General features: G+C 33.8%; 1 protein-coding gene across 6 annotated transcripts in view; it reads right to left on the minus strand.

Annotated features, from left to right (window-relative positions):
* Alms1 (ALMS1 centrosome and basal body associated protein) overlaps positions 1-19,879 on the minus strand; it is a 189,806-nt gene that overhangs the window by 30,566 nt on the left and 139,361 nt on the right. For 4 of the 6 annotated variants that reach the window (XR_013428866.1, XM_078029017.1, XM_078029015.1 and 1 more), the window contains exons 16-17: positions 19,660-19,863; positions 12,305-13,464 (exon numbers count right to left, since the gene is read on the minus strand). Coding sequence is in view for 3 of the 6 variants with exons in the window: in XM_078029017.1 (XP_077885143.1) it covers positions 12,305-13,464; positions 19,660-19,863 (1,364 nt within the window). In the remaining 3 variants the exon portion in view is untranslated. The remainder of the gene's footprint in view (positions 1-12,304; positions 13,465-19,659; positions 19,864-19,879) is intronic. The other 2 variants (XR_013428868.1, XR_013428867.1) reach the window with 1 other exon arrangement.

Consider the following 19,879-nt stretch of genomic DNA (forward strand, 5'->3'; position numbering starts at 1 on the left):
TCTTTATTCTATTAGTGTTAAACAAAAACAACTTTTATGTTTTCTTACTAGAAAATATATTTGGCAAGGGTGCCCAAACTGTTTTATGGGGGTAAGAATTGTCTTTGCAAGAAATGGTGCCAGGACATCTGGCTATCAACATGCAAAAGAATAAAGCTGTATCTCCTACCTCACACCACATACAAAACTTAACTAGTCTGGGTAACTTAGCTAGACCCCATCTCAAAAGAAAATCAAAAAGTCTAAGAATATAGCTCAGTGGTAGAATACTTGCTAAGCATGTGGAGACCCTAGGTTCAACCCATAGTACCACTGAGCCCCTTTAAAAAAAAAAAGTCAAAAAAGTCACCATATAACCTAGGAGTTCCATTCCTAAGTATTATTCCTAAGAGAACTGAAAAAATAGGGTCACAAAACCTTCTTTTATAGCAGCATTATTTATGAAAGTAAAAAGACAGAAATAACAGTGTCCTTTAATACATGAATATATAAACAAAATCTAAAACCACATAATGGATTTTATTCAGCCACAACAAGAAATGAACTACTGATATATGCTAAAACATGAATGAATTCTGAAAATATGCTATGTGATAAGAAGCTGGACATGAAAGGCCACAAATTGCCCTTTACATAAAGTGTCCCAAATAAGTAAATCTATAGAATCAGAAAGCAGTTTAGTACAGGGCAAAGGTATGTGGAATAGAGATGAGGAGAAATATGAAGTGATTCTAATGGGCACAGGGTTTCTTTTTTGGAGAGACAAAAATGTTTGGGTATTAGTGGTAAAGACTGAACGATCTTTGAACATATTAAAAAAAACACTAATCATATACTTAAAAGGGTGAATTGTATAGCATATGAATTTTATCTCAAATAGGAAAAAAATTAAGAGATTGACCAATACTGAGGCATACTCTGGAAAACTAATGAGACCCCAAACCAAAAACCAACCGAACAAACAAAAAACCCCAGCCAATCAATTAAACAAAAATCTACAAGAATTCGGGGGGTAGGTCGAGTGCAGGGCAGAAAACATACTGAGGAAAAATAACATCAGTGCTGAAACATGTGCCCAGAAAAGGAGGAGCAAAATTAATAGAATTTTGATTTAAGGATTGTTACCCAAAAATTTTATGTTCAACCAAGTTGTTTTTGTAAAAGGGTATTTTAAAAGATGCTCATTTCTAACATTTGTTTAAAAATCAAGTTACCCAAATAAATAATCTAAAATTAACAAATTTGTGAAGAGTTATATGAAGACCTTGGGGTAAAAATTGATTCTACATTTTAAAACATAACTAATTTAAAATAAATGGTAATCTTGCTTATAAAATTAAAGTAAAAATAGGAAGAAAAACATACACACTTTTTCTGTTTTTGTGTGTATGCACAAGAACACTTGTGTGTATGGTGCTGGGGAAGGAAGAATACAGAGCCTTGTTTGTGCCAAGCAAGTGCTCTACCACTAAGCTGCATCCTTAGTCCCTATAATTCTTGAAAGTAAAATTCAATGTAGTAACAATACTACTATAATGAACTGTGATAAAATTTGTAAAGCATAACAATTATTGGTTGGTTGGTTAGGAAGTATGCATGTGTGGAGGTAGGTGGCAGAAGTACACTCAGTTTCTTAATTTTTCTTATGACAGACAACAGGTAACTGTTTCATATATGAGAGTAAGAGATTGAGAAAGTGATTTAAGCAATTAGTTAATTATATTACATGGCTTTACTTTATCAGAAAAACTCAAAAGAAACATGAACTAGATAGCAAAAAACAAGACTAAAAACAAGAAGCAATCATTAAAACTTTAAGAAATACTAAATATTGAAAACAATATTGAAAGAGAAAAAGTTGGAGGACTTGCACTTCTTGATTTCAAAATATAAACAAAGACATAGCAATCAAGACAGTATGATATCTGACTAAAGACAGATAAATGAAATACAAGAGAAAGCCTAGAAATAAACCCTCACATGTATGTCAAATGACTTTAGTCAAGGCGCCAAGATCACTCAATGGGGAAAGCATAGTCTTTTCAATAAATGGTGCAAGGAAAATTGGATAACCACATGCAGAAGAACTATTAACTCAAAGGCCTAAACATAAGACCTAAAATCATAAAACACAGAGGTAAAAGCTTCATGACACTGACCTTGGCAGTAATTTCTTGGATATGACACCAAAACCAAAAATAGACAAATGAGAAATTAAAAACTTGCGCATCAGGAGACACATTGGACGAATGAAAGGCAACCCATCTCAAGTCTCAAACTTGAGATCTTTCTGCTTCGGTCTCTTACCCATGAAATGGGTAAGAATTATGAAAATCATGTATCTGATAAGCAGTTAATATCCAGAATATAGAAAGAACACTTACAACTCAAAACAAAAATCAACTTGACTAAAAATATGGGCTAAGGATTTGAACTGACAATTCTCCAAAGGTGAATGGTCAAAATAACAGGAAAAGATCTTCTAGTAATTCTTCTTAAAGAAATGCAAATCAAAACCATAATGAGATATCTTCTCATACCCATTAGAGAGGTTATTATAATAAAGTGTTGGTGAGGATATGGAGAAATTGGAACTCACTGGTGGCATTATAAAAATAATACAACTGGTTGGGAATGGTGGAGTATGCCTGTAATCCCATGACTAGGGAGACTGAAGCAGGAAGATTTCAAGATTGAGACCAGCCTTAGCAACTTAGCAAGACCCTGTCTCAAGATAAAAAAAAATAATAAAAAATAAAAAAGGATGTGGATGCAACTCAGTGGTAGAGCACCTCTGAGGTTCAATCCCCAAGACAAAAAAAAACCAAAAAAACAATGCTATGGAAAACAGTATTGAGGTTCCTCAAAAGGTTAAAAATAGAATTATCATATAATCCAACAATTTTTCTTCTGGGTATATAACCAAAAGAAATGGAAAGCAGGATCTCAAAATACATTTACATTCCTATGTACATAGCAGCACTATAGCTAAGGGGTGGAAGAAACCCAAATGCCTACCAATGTATGAATGGATATACAAAATATGGAATACACATACAATGGGATATTATTCAAACTTCAGGAATAAAATCCTGTCATCTGCTACAACACTGATGAACTTGAGGACATTATGCTAAGTGAAATAAGTGTCAAAAACAAATACTGTATGATTCCGAAACAAGAGGTATCAGAAGTAGTAAAATTCAGAGAAACTAAAAGTAGACCAGTAATGGCCAAGAGTTAGTGGAGAGGGAAAAGGTGAGTCAACGCTCAGTTTCAGATTTTTAAGATGAAAAAGTTCTGGAGATCTATTTCACAACAATGTGAACATGTTTAACACTACTGACATATATATTCAAGAGTGGTTAAGAAAACCAGCCTAGATGTCCATCAATGATTGAATGGATCAAGAAAATGTGGTGTCTGTATGTGTAGACATATACATATATACATATACATATGTATATGCATACACATATACATATACACATACACACACACAATGGAATTTTACTCAGCCATAAAGAAAAATGAAATTGTCATTTACAGGAAAATGGATGGAACTTGAGAATATTATGTTGTGTGAAATAAGCCAAACTCAGAAGATGGTCAAAATTCATGTTTTCTTTCACATGTAGAAGCTAGAGAGGAGAAAGGAAAAGAAAGCTTGGGGGAGATCTCATGAAAATTGAAAGGAGATCAGTAGAATAGTGGAAAGGAACCAGGGGAGAGAGAAGAAGGAAAGGGGAAATACTAAGAAATGATACTAGCCAAACTATATTTGTGTGCATGTTGGAATATGTAACAACAAATTCTACCACTATGTACAACTATATTGTACCAATAAAAAATGTGGGGGGAAAAAAAGGAAACAGAATAGTTAAGATGGCACACACCTGCAATCCCAGAGACTTGGGAGGCTGAGGCAGTAGGATCCCAACTTCCAGGCCAGCTCAGTGACATAGCAAGGCTCTAAGCAACTTAGCAAGACTCTGTCTCAAAATGCAAAATGAAAAGGGCTGGGGATGTAGCTCAGTGGTAAGATGGTAAATGTTAATGTTATATGCTTTTCTTACTATAATAAAATAATTTAACCCTCCTCCCAGTTTGAAATAAAATTTAGTTTAATAAACATTTACTTAATATACCAAAACAGGGGAAAATGGTAAAGCTTAAACCAAACATTGTTATTAATAATGAACTGATGTTCGATAGATTTGTTTTGAAAGACAGATCATCAAATTGAAAAAAAAAAAGTTAAATTCAACTAGATCCTACTTACACTTGAGCAAAATGACTCAGAACCTAGAAGCAAAAGGATAGGCAAAAGCAATTTTGCAAATGTAAAATTTAGAAAAATTGCATTGGATGAAGGAAGATAAAAGGCAAAAATATTTAAAATGGAAATAAAAATTACTTTATATAATTTATGGTACAATTCTCTGTGAGTAAAGAAGTATGATTAATATTTATGTGCTAGAGGGCTAGAGATGTAGTTCAGTGGTAAAGTGCTTGCCTAGGATTAATGAGGCCCTAGGTTCTATCCCTAGCACTCCCCCAATATGTATGTGTATATATATATATATATATATTCATGTGTTAGACATAAAATAAAAATATACATAAACTTTCAATTACTGAAAGGTGAGTTAAACTTTAAGTATACTTTTTGAAGTCCTTAACAGATGAAGAAAACCAATATTCATGAAAAATATAATACAAATTAATAAAAATGATTTAGTAGATTTAACTAGAATGCCATACTCTATATAGAAATGCTACCTCCTTTGTAACACCCTTGGAAAACTTTTTCATATATTGTCATTTTAAAAAAAAAACCTCTATGTATTCTTTAAATATAAATAGAACAGAATAAAATCACAAAAAAATTAAATGACAATTAATAACTAGTGAAATAAATCAAAAGTGAGAGAAATAAAAAGAAAATTCTTCCCTAAATTCTTTCTGGGCCAAATAGGAAATCCAAAACTACAATTATAGAACATCTAGAAAATATTGCTAATAAAAATACTACAGGTCAAAATATAATGAATACATATTTGGTTTGATGGTCTAGAGAGCTGGATAAAGCATTGTTCCCAGCCCCATAATAATACCACTACTGAACAAAATGCAGGTTCATGGCTTTTCTTGAAGGTGATAGAAAGTGGAAGTCAGAAAAAAACTTTAACCTAAAACCTAAGGAGGGATTGGTGCCTTCAGAGACATATGAGAAACAACCATGAAATCAGCTGGATGAGATACTGTCAGACACCAGTAAAAAGGCTGGAAATTCAATTAAATGGTTGAACTCAAGTACACATGTGAGAGTACGATGCCCTCAGAGGGAGGCTACAAAAGTCAGAGAAGTCAGGGAAATCAGAGGAATCTGTACTTCATACAGACTATTTCTTCACAAACTCCCACAAGAAAAAGATGAAAGAGTTTTAACAAAGTATCTGTTATAGTGTAGATGTGGGAAAGAGGAAAAGGACACTACACAACTTAGGAGTGACTTCGTAAAAATGGTAGAGCAGAGACCTAAAGGGAGGAGTATCCTTTTCTAAGAAACATCAGAACGCCTGGGAAAACTGTCCAAATCAACTTTATCAGGGCTATGAAAGATGGTTGGAGGTTTGGCTGTGGCTGTAGCTTATTGGTAGAGTGCTTCGCTAGCACAGGTAATGCACTGGATTCAATCCTCAGCACCACATAAAAAACAAAGTTATGAAAAACATATTAAAAAATGGCTACATTTATTTTATTTTTTTAAGAAAGATAGATGGTTGGAGGTTATAAAAACCAAATATACACTAACTGGGAAAAAGGCCATCCACATAAGGTTGGAAGACTTGGTACCATTTTAACTTGTCCCTCTACCATCCCTTTCCCGGCATGGTAGTCTTGATGGCAGTCTGCATTCTGGATGTGGGTACTTGAGCCCAAAGAGAGCAGAGTACTGGTTCTCTAATAATTGTTTTTATTTGCCATAGTATTCCCTAAGGCCTGACATGAGGGGCCTCTTGTTCCACCTAAGTTGGGACTCTCTCAGGGTAAAGTTGCTTTACAGATGGATGTCCTCTGAAAGCAATGACAACCAAATGAACAAGGCACCTCTGACTCCATTAATAAATAAAAGTTGAGGGAAACACACTAAATGCAGGGAATCTTTGGGGCACAAGAGTTCCAACTTAGGTGAAACAAGAGGCCCCTTTTGTCAGTCTTCAGGGAATACTCCAACAAATAAAAACACACACAATTATTAGAGAACCAGGTACTCTGCTCTCTTTGGGAGCAAGTATACACTAAGGAAATTAGAAAGTACGTGCACACAACAGAGTACATGCGCAGAATAGGCCTAAGAAGACCATAAACTTTCATCACTGGCTAATCTTTATGCTTAGTGCAAGCAGAAAGTGAGGCTAAGGCAGAGTTTTAAATAGCCTGGCTAAGCACTGAAGTTGCTCACCATAGATGACAATGTGCAAAGACCTGAGGAATTTTCTTTTCTTCCTTTCCTTCCCCATCTCTTCTTCTCTCCTCCCACTTTTTTTTTTTTTTTTTTGACTCCAGGCATTTAAGGCAATCTTTGTCAAAAAACTAGCTACTGAGATCACAGAACAGAGAGGGGCATCAGATACCAACAAAAAATACATTATTTACTGATGTAGTTTAGAAAAGTCACTGAAAAGTTAACAGCCTTATTCACAAGTAATAACTACACATTCTAGGTGGAGGGAGAATCTGATGTCCATTCAAAATGTCGGCTTTTCTAAAAAAAAAAAAATTATGAGGCATGGGAAGAAACAAGAAAGTATGGCTCACTCACAAGAGGGAAGTGTATGGAGGTGAACAGAAATTGCCCTTCAGGAAGCACAGGCATTGAACTTATCAGACAAAGATTTTAAATCAGCTGTTTAAAATATACTCAAAGCGTTAAAGAAGATTATCGATAAAGAACTAAAGGAGGGCTGGGGTTGTAGCTCAGTTGGTAGAGAATTTACCCAGCATATGTGAGGCACTGGGTTCAACCCTCAGCACCACATAAAAATAAATAAACAAAAGATATTGTGTCCATCTACATCTCAAAAAATAGAATGAAAGGAAACAGAAGAATAACGTCTCACCAAATAGGAAATACTGACAAAGAGAAATAAAAAGGAATTAAATAGAAATTACAAAACTGAAAAGTATAATAATAAAAACGAAAAAAATCACTAGAGCAGTTCAACAGCAGATTTGATCACAAAGGTGAATTTTATCAGTGAACTTGAGGATAGGTGAAATGAAATGGTCTAGTGCAAGGACAAAAAGAAAACAGAATGAAGAAAAATTAACTGAACCAAAGAAACTTCTAGGATACCATGCAGTTTACCTAAAATTTTATGTATGGATAGTCCCGGAATAAGAGGAGGAAGCAAAAAGAGTATCTGAAGAAATAATGGCCAAACACTCCCCAAATTCATAAATGGCATGAATCTAAACATGTAAGTACACTGAAGCCCTAAAAGGATAGAATCAATGAGATCCAAGAAAGACACATTATAATCAAACAATCAAAAACCAAGATGAGAGAATCTTGAAAGCAGTAAGATCAAAAGCAAAGAGACTCATAATATAGAAAGAATACTCGGTAAGTTTGACTGTCAATATCTCATCAGAAACCATGGAGGACAGAAAAAAAGTATAAAATAAGAAACCATATCCAGCAAAACTTTCTTGTAAGAATGAAGGAGAATTAAAATATTCTCAGATAAACAAAAGCAGGAGGAATTCACTACCAGTTCAGCATAAAGGATTTCCTTCCTGCAGGGGAAGGAAATCCTTTATGCTGAAATAAAAGGACACTAAACAGAGCTGGGGTTGTGGCTCAGTGGTAGTGTGCTGGTCTAGCACATGTGAGGCACTGGGTTTGATCCTTAGAACCACATAAAAATAAATAAATGTTCAACTACAAGTAAGAATTTTTTTTAAAAGGACACTTAAACAATAACTTGAAGCTATATAAAGAAATACTACTACTAACGGTAATTACATTGGTAATTACTTTTAATTTTTTTAAATTTAAAAGCAATATTATTCTTTCTGGTTTATAGCCTCTCCTTTCCCCCAACATGATATAAAAGATAAATGCTTAAAATAATAATTATAAATCTGTTAATAAATACAAATTAAAATGTAATTTGTGACTATAAAGATAGGGAGATAAGACAGAGGGAGGAAGACGTATATCAGATTTTAATAAAACTGAAACTAAAGTGGCATTATTTCAGAATTAGCCTGTTATATGCTTAAGATGCTAATTATAATCCCCCCACCCAAAAAGTAAAAAAACATAAATTGAAGGAAATGAGCAGGGTACAGTGGTGCAGGTCTGTAATCCCAACTATACAAGAGACTGAGGCAGATCAATCATTGAGAATGAAGGAAAAATTCAGACATTCTCAGATAAACAAAAGTGGTCAGCCTATCAAAACAAAAATTTTTTTTTAAAGGGCTTGGGATGTAGCTCAGTGGTAGAGTGCTTGCCTAGCATGCTTTAGGTTCTGGATTCAATCTCCAGTCTCATGAAAAAGAAAATCAATTGGACAAAAAAAAATTAATTGGACACAAAAGACAGAATGAGCAATGGGGAATTGAGAGACAAAAAATACATAAGACATAGGAAAACAAAGCAAAATAGGAAAAGTAAGCCCTTTCCTATGAATAATTACTTTGAATATAAATGGACTGTATTCTTTTTTTAAATAATTTTTTAGTTGTTGATTGACCTTTATTTTGTGTATTTACATGCAGTGCTGAGAATCAAACCCAGTGCTTTACACATGCTAGGCAAGTGCTCTACCACTGAGCCACAACCCCAGCCCTGGATTGTATTCTTAAACTAAAAGGCAGAGATGACAGAATGAATGAATCAATCTCAATCTCTCTCTCTCTCTCTCTCACTCACACACACACACACACACACACACACACACACACACACACACACACTCATCATCATCATCATCATCATCATCATCAATATGCTTTCTTAAAAAGACTCACTTTAGACTGACATATTCAAAGAGTTTAAAAGCAAAAAGATGGAAAAAGATATTCCATGCAAATGGTAAACAAAAGAGAGCTAGGGTCATTGTCCTAGTAACAAACAAAATAGATTTTAAGTTGAAAAAATAGTTACAAAAGAAAAAAAGGGAATTTTACACTGCTAAAAGGGTCAATCCAAGAAGATAAAGATTTAAAAGAAGATAAACAATTATGAACATACATCTACCTGATGATAGAGAATTAAAATATATGAAGCAAAAACCAACAGAATTGAATGAACAGATGGTTCCATAGTAATAGTTGGAGACTTCAATATCTCACTTTCAAAATGGATAGAAAAGCTAGACAAAAGATCAATGAAAAAATAAAGGACTTGACCAACACTACAAGCCAACTAGATCTAATGTATATTCAGTACACTTCAACCAACAAAGCAGAATAAACACTCTTCTTAAGTGCTCATGCAACATTTTCCAAAAAAGACTACATGGTAACCCATAAAAGAAGGTGCAGTACATTTAAAAGGACTAAAATCATAAAAAGTATACCTATGATCACAATGGAATGAAAACAAGTCAACAGAAGGAAAACTGGGGAATTCAAAAATATGTAGCAATTTAAAAATACAGTCTTATACACTCAATGGTCAAATAGAATCAGAAGGAAAATTAGAAAATACTTTTTTGAGATAAATAAAAAAACAAAACATACCAAAATATATGAGATGCAATGAAGGAAAAGTTTAGGAGGAAATATGTATCTGCAAAAGCAGTGCTCCGAGGGAAAGTTACAGTTGTAAATGCCCACATTAAAAAAGAATAATCTCAAAATCATAATAATTTTAAATTGCAAGGAATTAGAAAAGAGCAAACAAAACTCAGAACAAGTAGAGGAAATAATGAAGATTATAGTGGAGGTAAAGAAAATAGAATAGAAAAACAAAGACAAGAACAAATTTCAAGAAACACAAAATATAAACTGACTCAATAAGAAATAGAATGCTAGCGACATGGCTCAGTAGTAGAGATCTTGCCTGGCTTGCACAAGGCCCTGGTGGTTCAATCCCTAGCACTGGAAAAAATATTTTTTTAAAAAATGTATTTTGAATAGAATTATAACAAGGGATTGACTCAGTTATAAGAAAAATGAATGGAGGCAGGAGAGCCAGGCACAGTGGCACATGCCTGTAATCCCAGCTGCTCAGGAGGCTGAGGCAGGAGGATCACTAGTTCAAAGCTGGCCTCAGCAAAAGAGAGGCACTAAGCAACTCAGTGAGACCCTGTCTCTAAATACAAAACAGGATTGGGGGTGTGGCTCAGTGGTTGAGTGCCCCTGAGGTTGATCCCTGGTTTCAAAAAAAAAAAAAAAAGAATGAAGGTTGATCCTTGTCTTATATCATATAAAAACATCTCAAAATGAATCAAAGGCCTAAATATCAGAAATAAAATTATAAAACTCTTAGCAGACAATAAGAGAAAGTCATCATGACATTAGATCTGGCAATGACGTCTTCGATATGACATCAAAAGCATAGGCAACAAAAACCCAGATAAATTGAGCTACATCAAAATTGAAAACTCTATTCAATTGTCAAAGAACACAAGTGATTGTACAAGAAGAAACCTACAGAACAGTAAAATATATTTGCAGATCATATTGATAAGAGGTGAATATTCAGGTAATATTCAGAATATGTAGAAGTTTTCTATAACTACACAAAACTAAATAACTATCTATATATTTATAAGATCAGGAAAATGCAGAGTAAGAAATAAATTGTTGCCAGGGGCTAGTGGAAGGGGGAATAGGGAGTCACTACTTAATGGGTATGGGGTTTGCACTGGGGTGATAAAAAAATATATATATGGAACTAAAGAGTAGTAATGGTAAAACCCTGTGAGTATACTGAATGCCACTGAACTGTTAACTTTAAAATGGTCCAAACTAAATTTTGTGTTTTTTCATACACACACAATCCTTCTTCCTGGATCCTTTTCCCTATCTCCCCTATACCTAATTCTTCATTACTTAAAATAATCATATTTCATTAATATATACAATCACGGGCATTTAATTCCTACCAAAAGTTCCACAATGAGAAATACTACTTATGGTAAACTGACCACTTTGTACCTCCTTTTCTCTAGACATATGGTCTCTAGATTGTTTTGGTCATACAATCCTAATATCAAAATATTTTTGAGCACACACTGCCAAAACAGATATTTATTTTTAAATTGTTACTACTGTGCTCATATTTTATAAAATACATAAAAAATATCAATTTTAAAAGGTTGAGTAAAATGAAAATAAATTCTAGTATTTTTCTTTCCATACTCAATGCACAGAGCATCTCTCTTTGGAAAGTACTTCTCTAGGTAGCCTAAATTTTACTCTTGGGTAAAACAATGATTTACATTTGTCAACCCCATTAGAGCTGCCTTTACTGTCTAATCAAAGGAATATGATAACAGTCTTACAGTTATTCTTATGGTATTATTATAAGGAGTTTGTAGAAGGCTCAGTTACACTGAGGTGCCTTTTATAAAGACAGCTAAGGAAATTTCTCTTAGGTATTTGTATCAGAAATATCTGTAAAATGCTTTTGAAAATTTGGTTTCCTTTCATATGATTTAACTGATCACAAAATTCTGGCAACACTATGTACTAGAAAATAATGCAAATTTGTAGCTAGCTTCTAGCAAACATATCCACCAGGTAAATCTCCCTCTGGCTTCAGCTTGTCTATCTACCACTCACAATTCTTCATTTAAAAAAAAAATCATGTTGCAGTTCACCTCAACTTTAATTTTTCTATCATCCCAATTCTCCTTTTACTTTTTAAAAAGCACATTGTACCATTTGTGCGTGTGTGCGTGCATGCATGTATGTGTGTGTGTAAAAGCATCTCAAATATTTCTTGGAAGACAGGAGGAAATAAGAAAAAACAGGCAACACTGTTCAGAACAGGTTATTCTAAACTCGAAACTCCCCCATGTCAGGGGGATTAGCTGATTCTGAAGCATCTAGCAGCAAAGACCTTCATCCAAAAGACGATTAGTAAATGAGTGTTGATGAAAAGAATGACAACTCACAATAGCACTGTACTACACTTTCTCACTCTTTTCCAGTTGGTAAGCAATGTTATAGTGAGGAAAGGGCAAATGGCTTTTTTTCACCTGAGTGCAAAGATTAACTAAGAAGTCCATGAAAAAGGCAGTCACATTGCCAGATGGTATTTGCAGCCATGTACCTGGATGTGTCTCCTTCTGGTGTGCTCAGAAGTCATTTGGGGATAGCCTGTATTCAATGATTTCTTGTGCTTGCACCGCTTCTCAAGGTATCTCCTCTGTTGGTTGGTGATGCTACTATATAATTTAACTCGCCTGGGTGATAAACATACTCTTTCATGGCCAAAAGCCTGGATCAATCGGGCAGTGTCAATGGTGGATATAGAGCTACTCCTTTCATGCAAAGTCACCTCTCTATCTGTTTGGGTCAATATATCTGATTCCACAGGAGAAGTGGTGGTGGAAAGAATGTTGGTCGGAGTATCTGTAAACAGTTCACTTTCCTCTGAGGGTCTAGAATCTGAAGAAGTGTTGCTGATATAATGTAAATCTGGCTGTTTTCTCAGAATATATTTATCAAATTTAATCTGTTCAATCTTAATTTGATTGGACCTCCCAGTTTGATGAGGAGAAAGTACCTTGCTTTTTTTAAGATCACATATATTTCTATGGCCTTTCTCTACGCTTTTATAACGCTTCTGCTTCTGAAACTTGCTTTTCTGCTGCTTCTGTTTATAACTCCATTCTTTAAATCGTTCCCTTTTGTTATCATCTTGTACACTTTCTGAGGTCCGGAGAGAATGTGTGATAGGACTCTGAAGAAGTTTAGCCAAACGATCAAGCCGTTCTACCAATGACAGCTCTTTCCTGTCACTGACATCTGACTGTTTCTGTTGTCTCTGTCGTTCCTGGTACTTGTTCCAGAGTTCATTCAAACTTGCAGTGTGCGAAGTTGTTACTTCTGGGGTGACCTTATGATCCCTTTTTGGATCATTAGTTTGTCCATTACTTTTTAGATGGTCTTTGACCTGACTTTTACTGGTAGGTATCACTTCCTTGTCTCCCACATTCATATTGATGCTGAGGCTCTTTATTCTGGTATAATCTATCTTAGTCTTGTCCACATTTTGATAAGGAGGAGGAAGACAAGTGTGTTCTCTGTTTTTGTCTGAATGATGGTGAAAGAAATCTTTCCAAGAATGTCTCATAAAAACACTCCTTCCCAAAGATTCATGGCAAAAATCTTGATCACTTAGGAGGTGCACTGGATGATGAAAATAAAACTTGGCTGACCTGAAGACAGAATGAGTTGTATTTTCAAATTCTGAATGGCATTCAGACTCTGAAAAGAGATAGAGGGGAAAAAAATATTTTGAAAGAATTAAAAAAAAAAACATTTGCATTACCTTTAGAAATACTATTGATACTGAATTCTCTAGATACAGAACAAAGATTGAAGGAAAGAATTAATTTATTTATATAAAGTCTTATAAAATCCATTGCCTGCCCAAAAGACTCATACTTTGTACTCAGCAGCCAGACTGACATGGTAAAAGTATGGAACTGGGGGTCAAAACACTTGGGTTTGGGGGCTAAACTGATCAACTATGTGACTTCAAGGAAGGAACTCGATCATAAGTTCACCTGCTATTTGCACCACTACCTGTCATGTGTGGGGTGTTATTACATGTGTTCTCTTATTTTAAAGTCTTTTAAAAGTCCTTTTTTTGTAAAACATTTTTACTTTCTCCCTTGATTTCTCTTATTGTAATAAAATATATATAATGTAAAATGCACTACCTTAAAGTTTCATTACTCTTATCAAAAAGTCATTTTTAATGCAATATCTTACAACATATTATGGTTTGAATGTTTGTGTCTCTCTGAAATTCATGTTAAAACTGCATCCTGCCAATTTAATAGCATTTAATGGTGGGACCTTTAGGAGGTAATTAGGTCATGAAAGCTTCATCTTCATAAGTGGGACTTACAGCCCTTATAAAGGGCATAGCTAAATGTCCCTTACATGTGGGGTCAAAGCAACAAGGCACCATCTTAAAAGCAGAGATTAGGCCCTCACCAGATACCAAATATGCCAGCCCCTTGTTTTTGGATGTCTCAGTCTCCAGAAGTATAAGAAACAAGTTTATGTGGTATTTTGGTTACATGTGGCATTTTTGTGTACACATACCCTTGTAAGAAAGAAAAACAGGTACTGTAAAAATGTTCATTCATTAATAAACAGAATTATAATATTAAATCATCCATGTCCAAATTTTAAAATATTCTAAGCATGATAGCATAAAAAATAAAATTCTTAGGAATGAATGTAACAAAAGAAATGCAAAACTTATACTCTGAAAACTACAACACATTGTTATGAAATTAAAGATCTAAATAAATGGAAAACTTCCCATGTTATGGATTGAAAGACTTAACATTCTTAAGAAGGTACAGTCCTCAAACTAACCTACAGATTCAATAAAATCCCTATCAGAATCCCAGTTTGCTTCTTTGTAGAAATTGGTAAGATCATTTTAAAATTCATATGGAATTGTAAGGGATCCAGAGTAGTCAACATGATTCAGAAAAAAAAAAAAAAGCTGAAGGACTCATACTTCCTAATTTCAAAACTTACTACAAATAAATAGTAATCAAGACAGGGTGGTAATGTCATAAGAATAAACATACACATCAATATGTTACTATTTTGATATTACTAAGAGTCCATAAACAACTATACATCTATGATGGACGTATTTTCAGTATGTCAAGACTATTTGGCAAAGAAAGGACAGAAGCATAGTCTTTTCAACAGATAGTGCTGGTATAACTGGATATCCACATGGAAAGAAATGAAGGTGAACCCTTACCTCATACCACAAACAATTAACTCAAAATAGATCAATGACATAAATGAAAAAGTGAAAAACATAGAAAACTTAGAAGAAAACAAAGGGGTAAATAAATCTTCATGACCTTGGATTTAGCAAAGGATCCTTAGCTGTGATGCCGAAAACATGAACTACAAAAGACAAAATAGACGGAATTTATCAAAATTAAGTCTTTTGTGATTCAAAGACTACCATCAAGAAAATAAAAAGATGCCCACAGAATTTGATGAAATATTTGCAAATCACATATCTGATAAGGGGTAATATCTGGAATACTTAAAGAATTCTTAGAACTCTATAATAAAAAGACAAACTAATTAAAAACCAGGCAAGGATTTGAATATATCTCTCTCCAAGATACACAGCTGGCTAATAAACACATGAAAAATGATGTTCATTTTTCATGAAGATAATATAAATAAAAAGGAAGGAAATACTACTTTACACATTCCAGGATGGCTATAAGAAAAAAAAGTGAGATAATAAATGCTGGTGAGGTTATTGAGAAATGAAAATTCTCACGAACTGCTGATTAGAATGTAAAATGAAGCAGCTGCTTTGGCAGAATGATTAATCATTGTTAGTTCATGTATCAGCAATTCCACTACTGGCAAATGAATGTTTACAGAAGCATTTATTCATAATAGCAAAATGACAGAAACATCTTGAATATCCATTAATGAACAAAGTGATAAGCAAAATGTGTCATACACATACAATTCAGCCACTGAAATGAATGAAATATTGACATAAACCTTGAAAACATGAAGTTATGAGAAGCTCTATCCCTGCTACTATTCTATATTAGAACTTTCTTTTTAATTATTTAGTTGTAGTTGGACACAATACCTTTATTTTAATTGTTTATGTACATGTAGTGCTGAGGATCGAACCCAGCACCTTGCACATGCTAGGTGAGCGCTCTACCATTGAGCTACAACCCCAGCCCCTAGACCTTTCTTTTTGAATGTCCAAGTTTTTCTGTTAGTTTATTTTCTCTTTTACTGTTTTTTCTCAAAATGCATATTCCACCTTCCTCTCTTTTTGTAAATTTTTTATTTTACTTATTTTTATGTGGTGCTGAGGATAGAACCCAGTGCCTCACACATGCTAGGTAAGCGCCCTACCACTGCCACAACTCCCCCCGCCAACCTTAAGCACCTTTTGCCTAACAATAAACCTTAAGAACATTTTCACATAATTTCATATTTTCATTCTTTAAGGCAACATAAATTTCCTGGCTTTCATTTTATGTATATTTCATGTTAGGTTATTTCATACATTTAAAGATTTATTTATTCTTATTGTGGATTACAGATAAAAAAAATGTTCTTCTTTAACTTCTGCAAAACTTTTGGTGTTGAATTTAACTTCATCTATATTAATGTTCCCAAGTTCTTTCTGACATGCCTTTAAGTTTTCATTTCACTTCCAACCTTTCTGGATCATTGTGTTTTCAAAGAATTTGCTATATAGCATAGAAATAAGTTTGTTTTTAATCTACTCTCAGAACTTTTTTTAATGCAGGTAATTTTGGTTTATATTTGGTATACTTTCCATTCCTTAATTTTTATGATAGTTTTTTCTTTTGTTACAGAAATTGACTTTGTTTTGCTTGCTCCTCCCTCTACCCCCATGCCCACTGCCACTGTTTTTCCAAGTATTTTGAATGTTTTACAGTTTAACTCTTTTAGGGGTAACTGTTATTATTTCAAACACTGTACTTGTACATGTATTTCTTGATTTATCAACTTTAAAAATAAAATTAGCTCATTTATATTTCCTTTCACTTCCCTTTCCTCTGCCTGTCCCCTGATTTTCTTTTTTGCTTTTTCTGTGTGGATGCCTATAGAATTCATTTTTTTCCCTTTGAAATGCAGTGCTATCATCAACATACATCTCAATACAGGTCTTTATATGTATTTTTTTCTCTAGAACTTGGCATGTTCTTTTAAATTGCAGGCTCAATTATTATTTTTCTATTATCTCTTATAGAGATAGAGATAAGCATTATTGTATTGGATTTTCACTGTTAGTCCTCAAATTCCATTATTTTTGCTAATTGTTTTCATTTCATTACTTCCTTAATTGGTATAAAGTTCTCACTTCAACAACTTTTAATTCCATACATTTCATGTTTTTAAAAATTGTTCAAAATGTAAAATATTACGACAAATTTTCTTGTCTTCTAGATTACGCTTTTACAGATTTTATTCTCATCTTTCTTTTATAGTACCTATTATAGAGTTGCAATGTTGTTTCTACAAATTATTCTCTTGGTGTGTGTGGTTAAAAAAAACAACACGGCATCAAAATCACCATCCTAACCATTTTTAAGTGAATAGTTCCATAGTATAAAACACATTCACAGATATTTAACTCTTGTAATCACTATTTCTCTGTTCACCCTCACCCCAGCTTTTGGAACCATCTTTTATTTTCTGTTTCTTCGATTTTATCTACTTTAAACTTCATATGAATGGAATAATATTTTGTTTATCTTTTTGTGACTGGTCTACTTTACTTACTATAAATGTCCTTGAGGTTCATCCATGTTGTGGCATATGAGAGGTTTTCTTTATGCAAGTTGCATAATATTCCATTTTATGTATGTAACACATTTTTAAATTTTTAATTGGCTGATAATAATTCATTTCTTTTTGACCTATTCATCTGCTGATATACATCTGAATTGATTCCATCTCTTGGCTATGATGAATAACATTGTGAGAAATATGGGTATGAGGTTTGAGATCCTGCTTGGAATTCTTTTGGATATATGCCCAGAAGTGTGATTATTAGCTGGGCATGGGGGCGCACGCCTATAACCCCAACTGTTCAGAAAGCTGAGGCAGGAGGATCAAGAATTCAAAGCCAGCCTCAGCAAGAGCAAGGCGCTAAACAACTCACTGAGACCCTGTCTCTAATTCAAAATAGGGCTGGGGATATGGTTCAGTGGCTGAGTGTCCCTGAGTTCAATCCCTGGTTACTCCCGTCCCAAGTTTTTCAGAAATTTCCACATATCATTTTACATTTATTAACAGTGCATGAGTTCCAATTCCAATTTCTCTATATCCCTACTACTATTTGTGATTCTGGCCTTATATCATAGTGGTCGTCCTAATGGGATAAACTGATATCTCATTGTGGTTCTGATTTGCATTTTTGAGATATCAAGTATCTTTTCATACATTTGCTTATGTTCATATATTTAATTTGAATAACTGTCTATCAAATCCATTGCCCACTTATTTATTTATTTTTGGTTATTGATTTTTGGGTTTTGTTGTTGTTGAGTTGCAGATGTTCCTTATATATCCTGGATTTTTGCTCTTTATCAGATATATGATTTGTAAGTATTTTCTCTCATTCTGTGGGTTGTCAATCCACATTCTTTTTTCCTTTGAGATGCAAAAGTTTTTAAGTTTGATATAGTCTCATTTGACTATTTTTGCTTTTGTTTCATGTATTTTTGGTATGATCTCCTAAGAAATCATTGCCAAATCCAATTTCCTGAAGCTTTTTTATTATGGTTTCTTTCAGGAGTTTTATAATTTTCAGGCTATGTTTATGTTTCTAATCTGTTTTGAGTTAATCTTGTATATAGTGTAAAGATTCAACTTCATTATTTTGCATGTGGTTATCCAATTTTCCCAGCACCATTTATTGAAGAGACTATCTTTTCCTCATTGCATAGTACTGTTACCTTGTTGAAATTCTTACCCTTTTTCAACATACAGGATACAGAGATAAGGAGAGAAAGGATTCTAGGAGCTTATCTGAATACTCTTCTAGCTTCATCTGAGAGGTAAAGCTTCACAACCAGGTAGTAATACTTTGTGTTCTGTATGCTTTTATGTCATAAAAATAGGGCCATGGGCAAATATAAATGGATTTGATTTGAGCTCTTTCTTACTATAATTTTTTTAAAAGTTTGTATTGATGCTGTCACTGTCTTTGTCACAGTCTTCTAGAATATCTTTTAGGCTTTAGGTTTTCCCTGTTTCAGTAGAGACATGATATTTTATTTCTATTACCATCAGTGTTAGGTGCAGTTATTCCTCAATATCCCGTAGGGACTGGACACAGGGCCTCTCACAGATGCCAAAATCTGTGGATGCTTAAGTACCTTATATAAAATGGGGAGGATTTTGCATATAAACTAAGCATATCTTCCTTTATACTTTAAATAATTGTTAGATCACTTATAATACTAAATACAATGAAATGCTATATAAATAGTTGTTAAATACTAATGACAAGGGAAAAAAGTACATGTGCAATAAAGTAACAATTTTTCCCCAATATTTTTGATCCTGGGTTGGTTGAATCCACAAATGCAAAATCCATAGATACAGAGAGGGCTGACTGTAGTTTCTTTTATAATCCTGTTTCTAAGTTGCTAGAGTTTAAAGTTTTTCCCAGGACTTATTTAAAAATTATTTTACAAATCAATACATATGTCCACAGACAAAGCAGCATTGAAATGATTTGTGTCAAGTTTAAAAAAGGGAGGGAGAAAAATGGATCTTTGTTTAAATAATGAAGCTGTATTCTCATTAGAATGAAACAAACATACAGACAAGAATTCCTAGGGATAAAGGCTTATTCTTTAGACAGACACACATAGACAATTCCGTTACCTGAAATGTCTATGTGCAAGGATTCTTTCTTTTCTGTCCAGGCTTCCTTAGAAACAGTTCTATCAATATAGATTTCCTCTTTCTGTTCCTCTTTCTTTTGGTTGAATCCACAAATGGGTTCAATGGGTTTCATGTCTGGTAGGTTTTCAGCCTTCGTATCTTGTACTTGAATTAAGTGCTTGGCAGCAGTAGCATCACTGGAACCTATAAGAGAAAAATT

The sequence above is a fragment of the Ictidomys tridecemlineatus genome, chromosome 12, assembly GCF_052094955.1.
Source record: "Ictidomys tridecemlineatus isolate mIctTri1 chromosome 12, mIctTri1.hap1, whole genome shotgun sequence".
In the NCBI taxonomy this organism is placed as follows: domain Eukaryota; kingdom Metazoa; phylum Chordata; class Mammalia; order Rodentia; family Sciuridae; genus Ictidomys; species Ictidomys tridecemlineatus.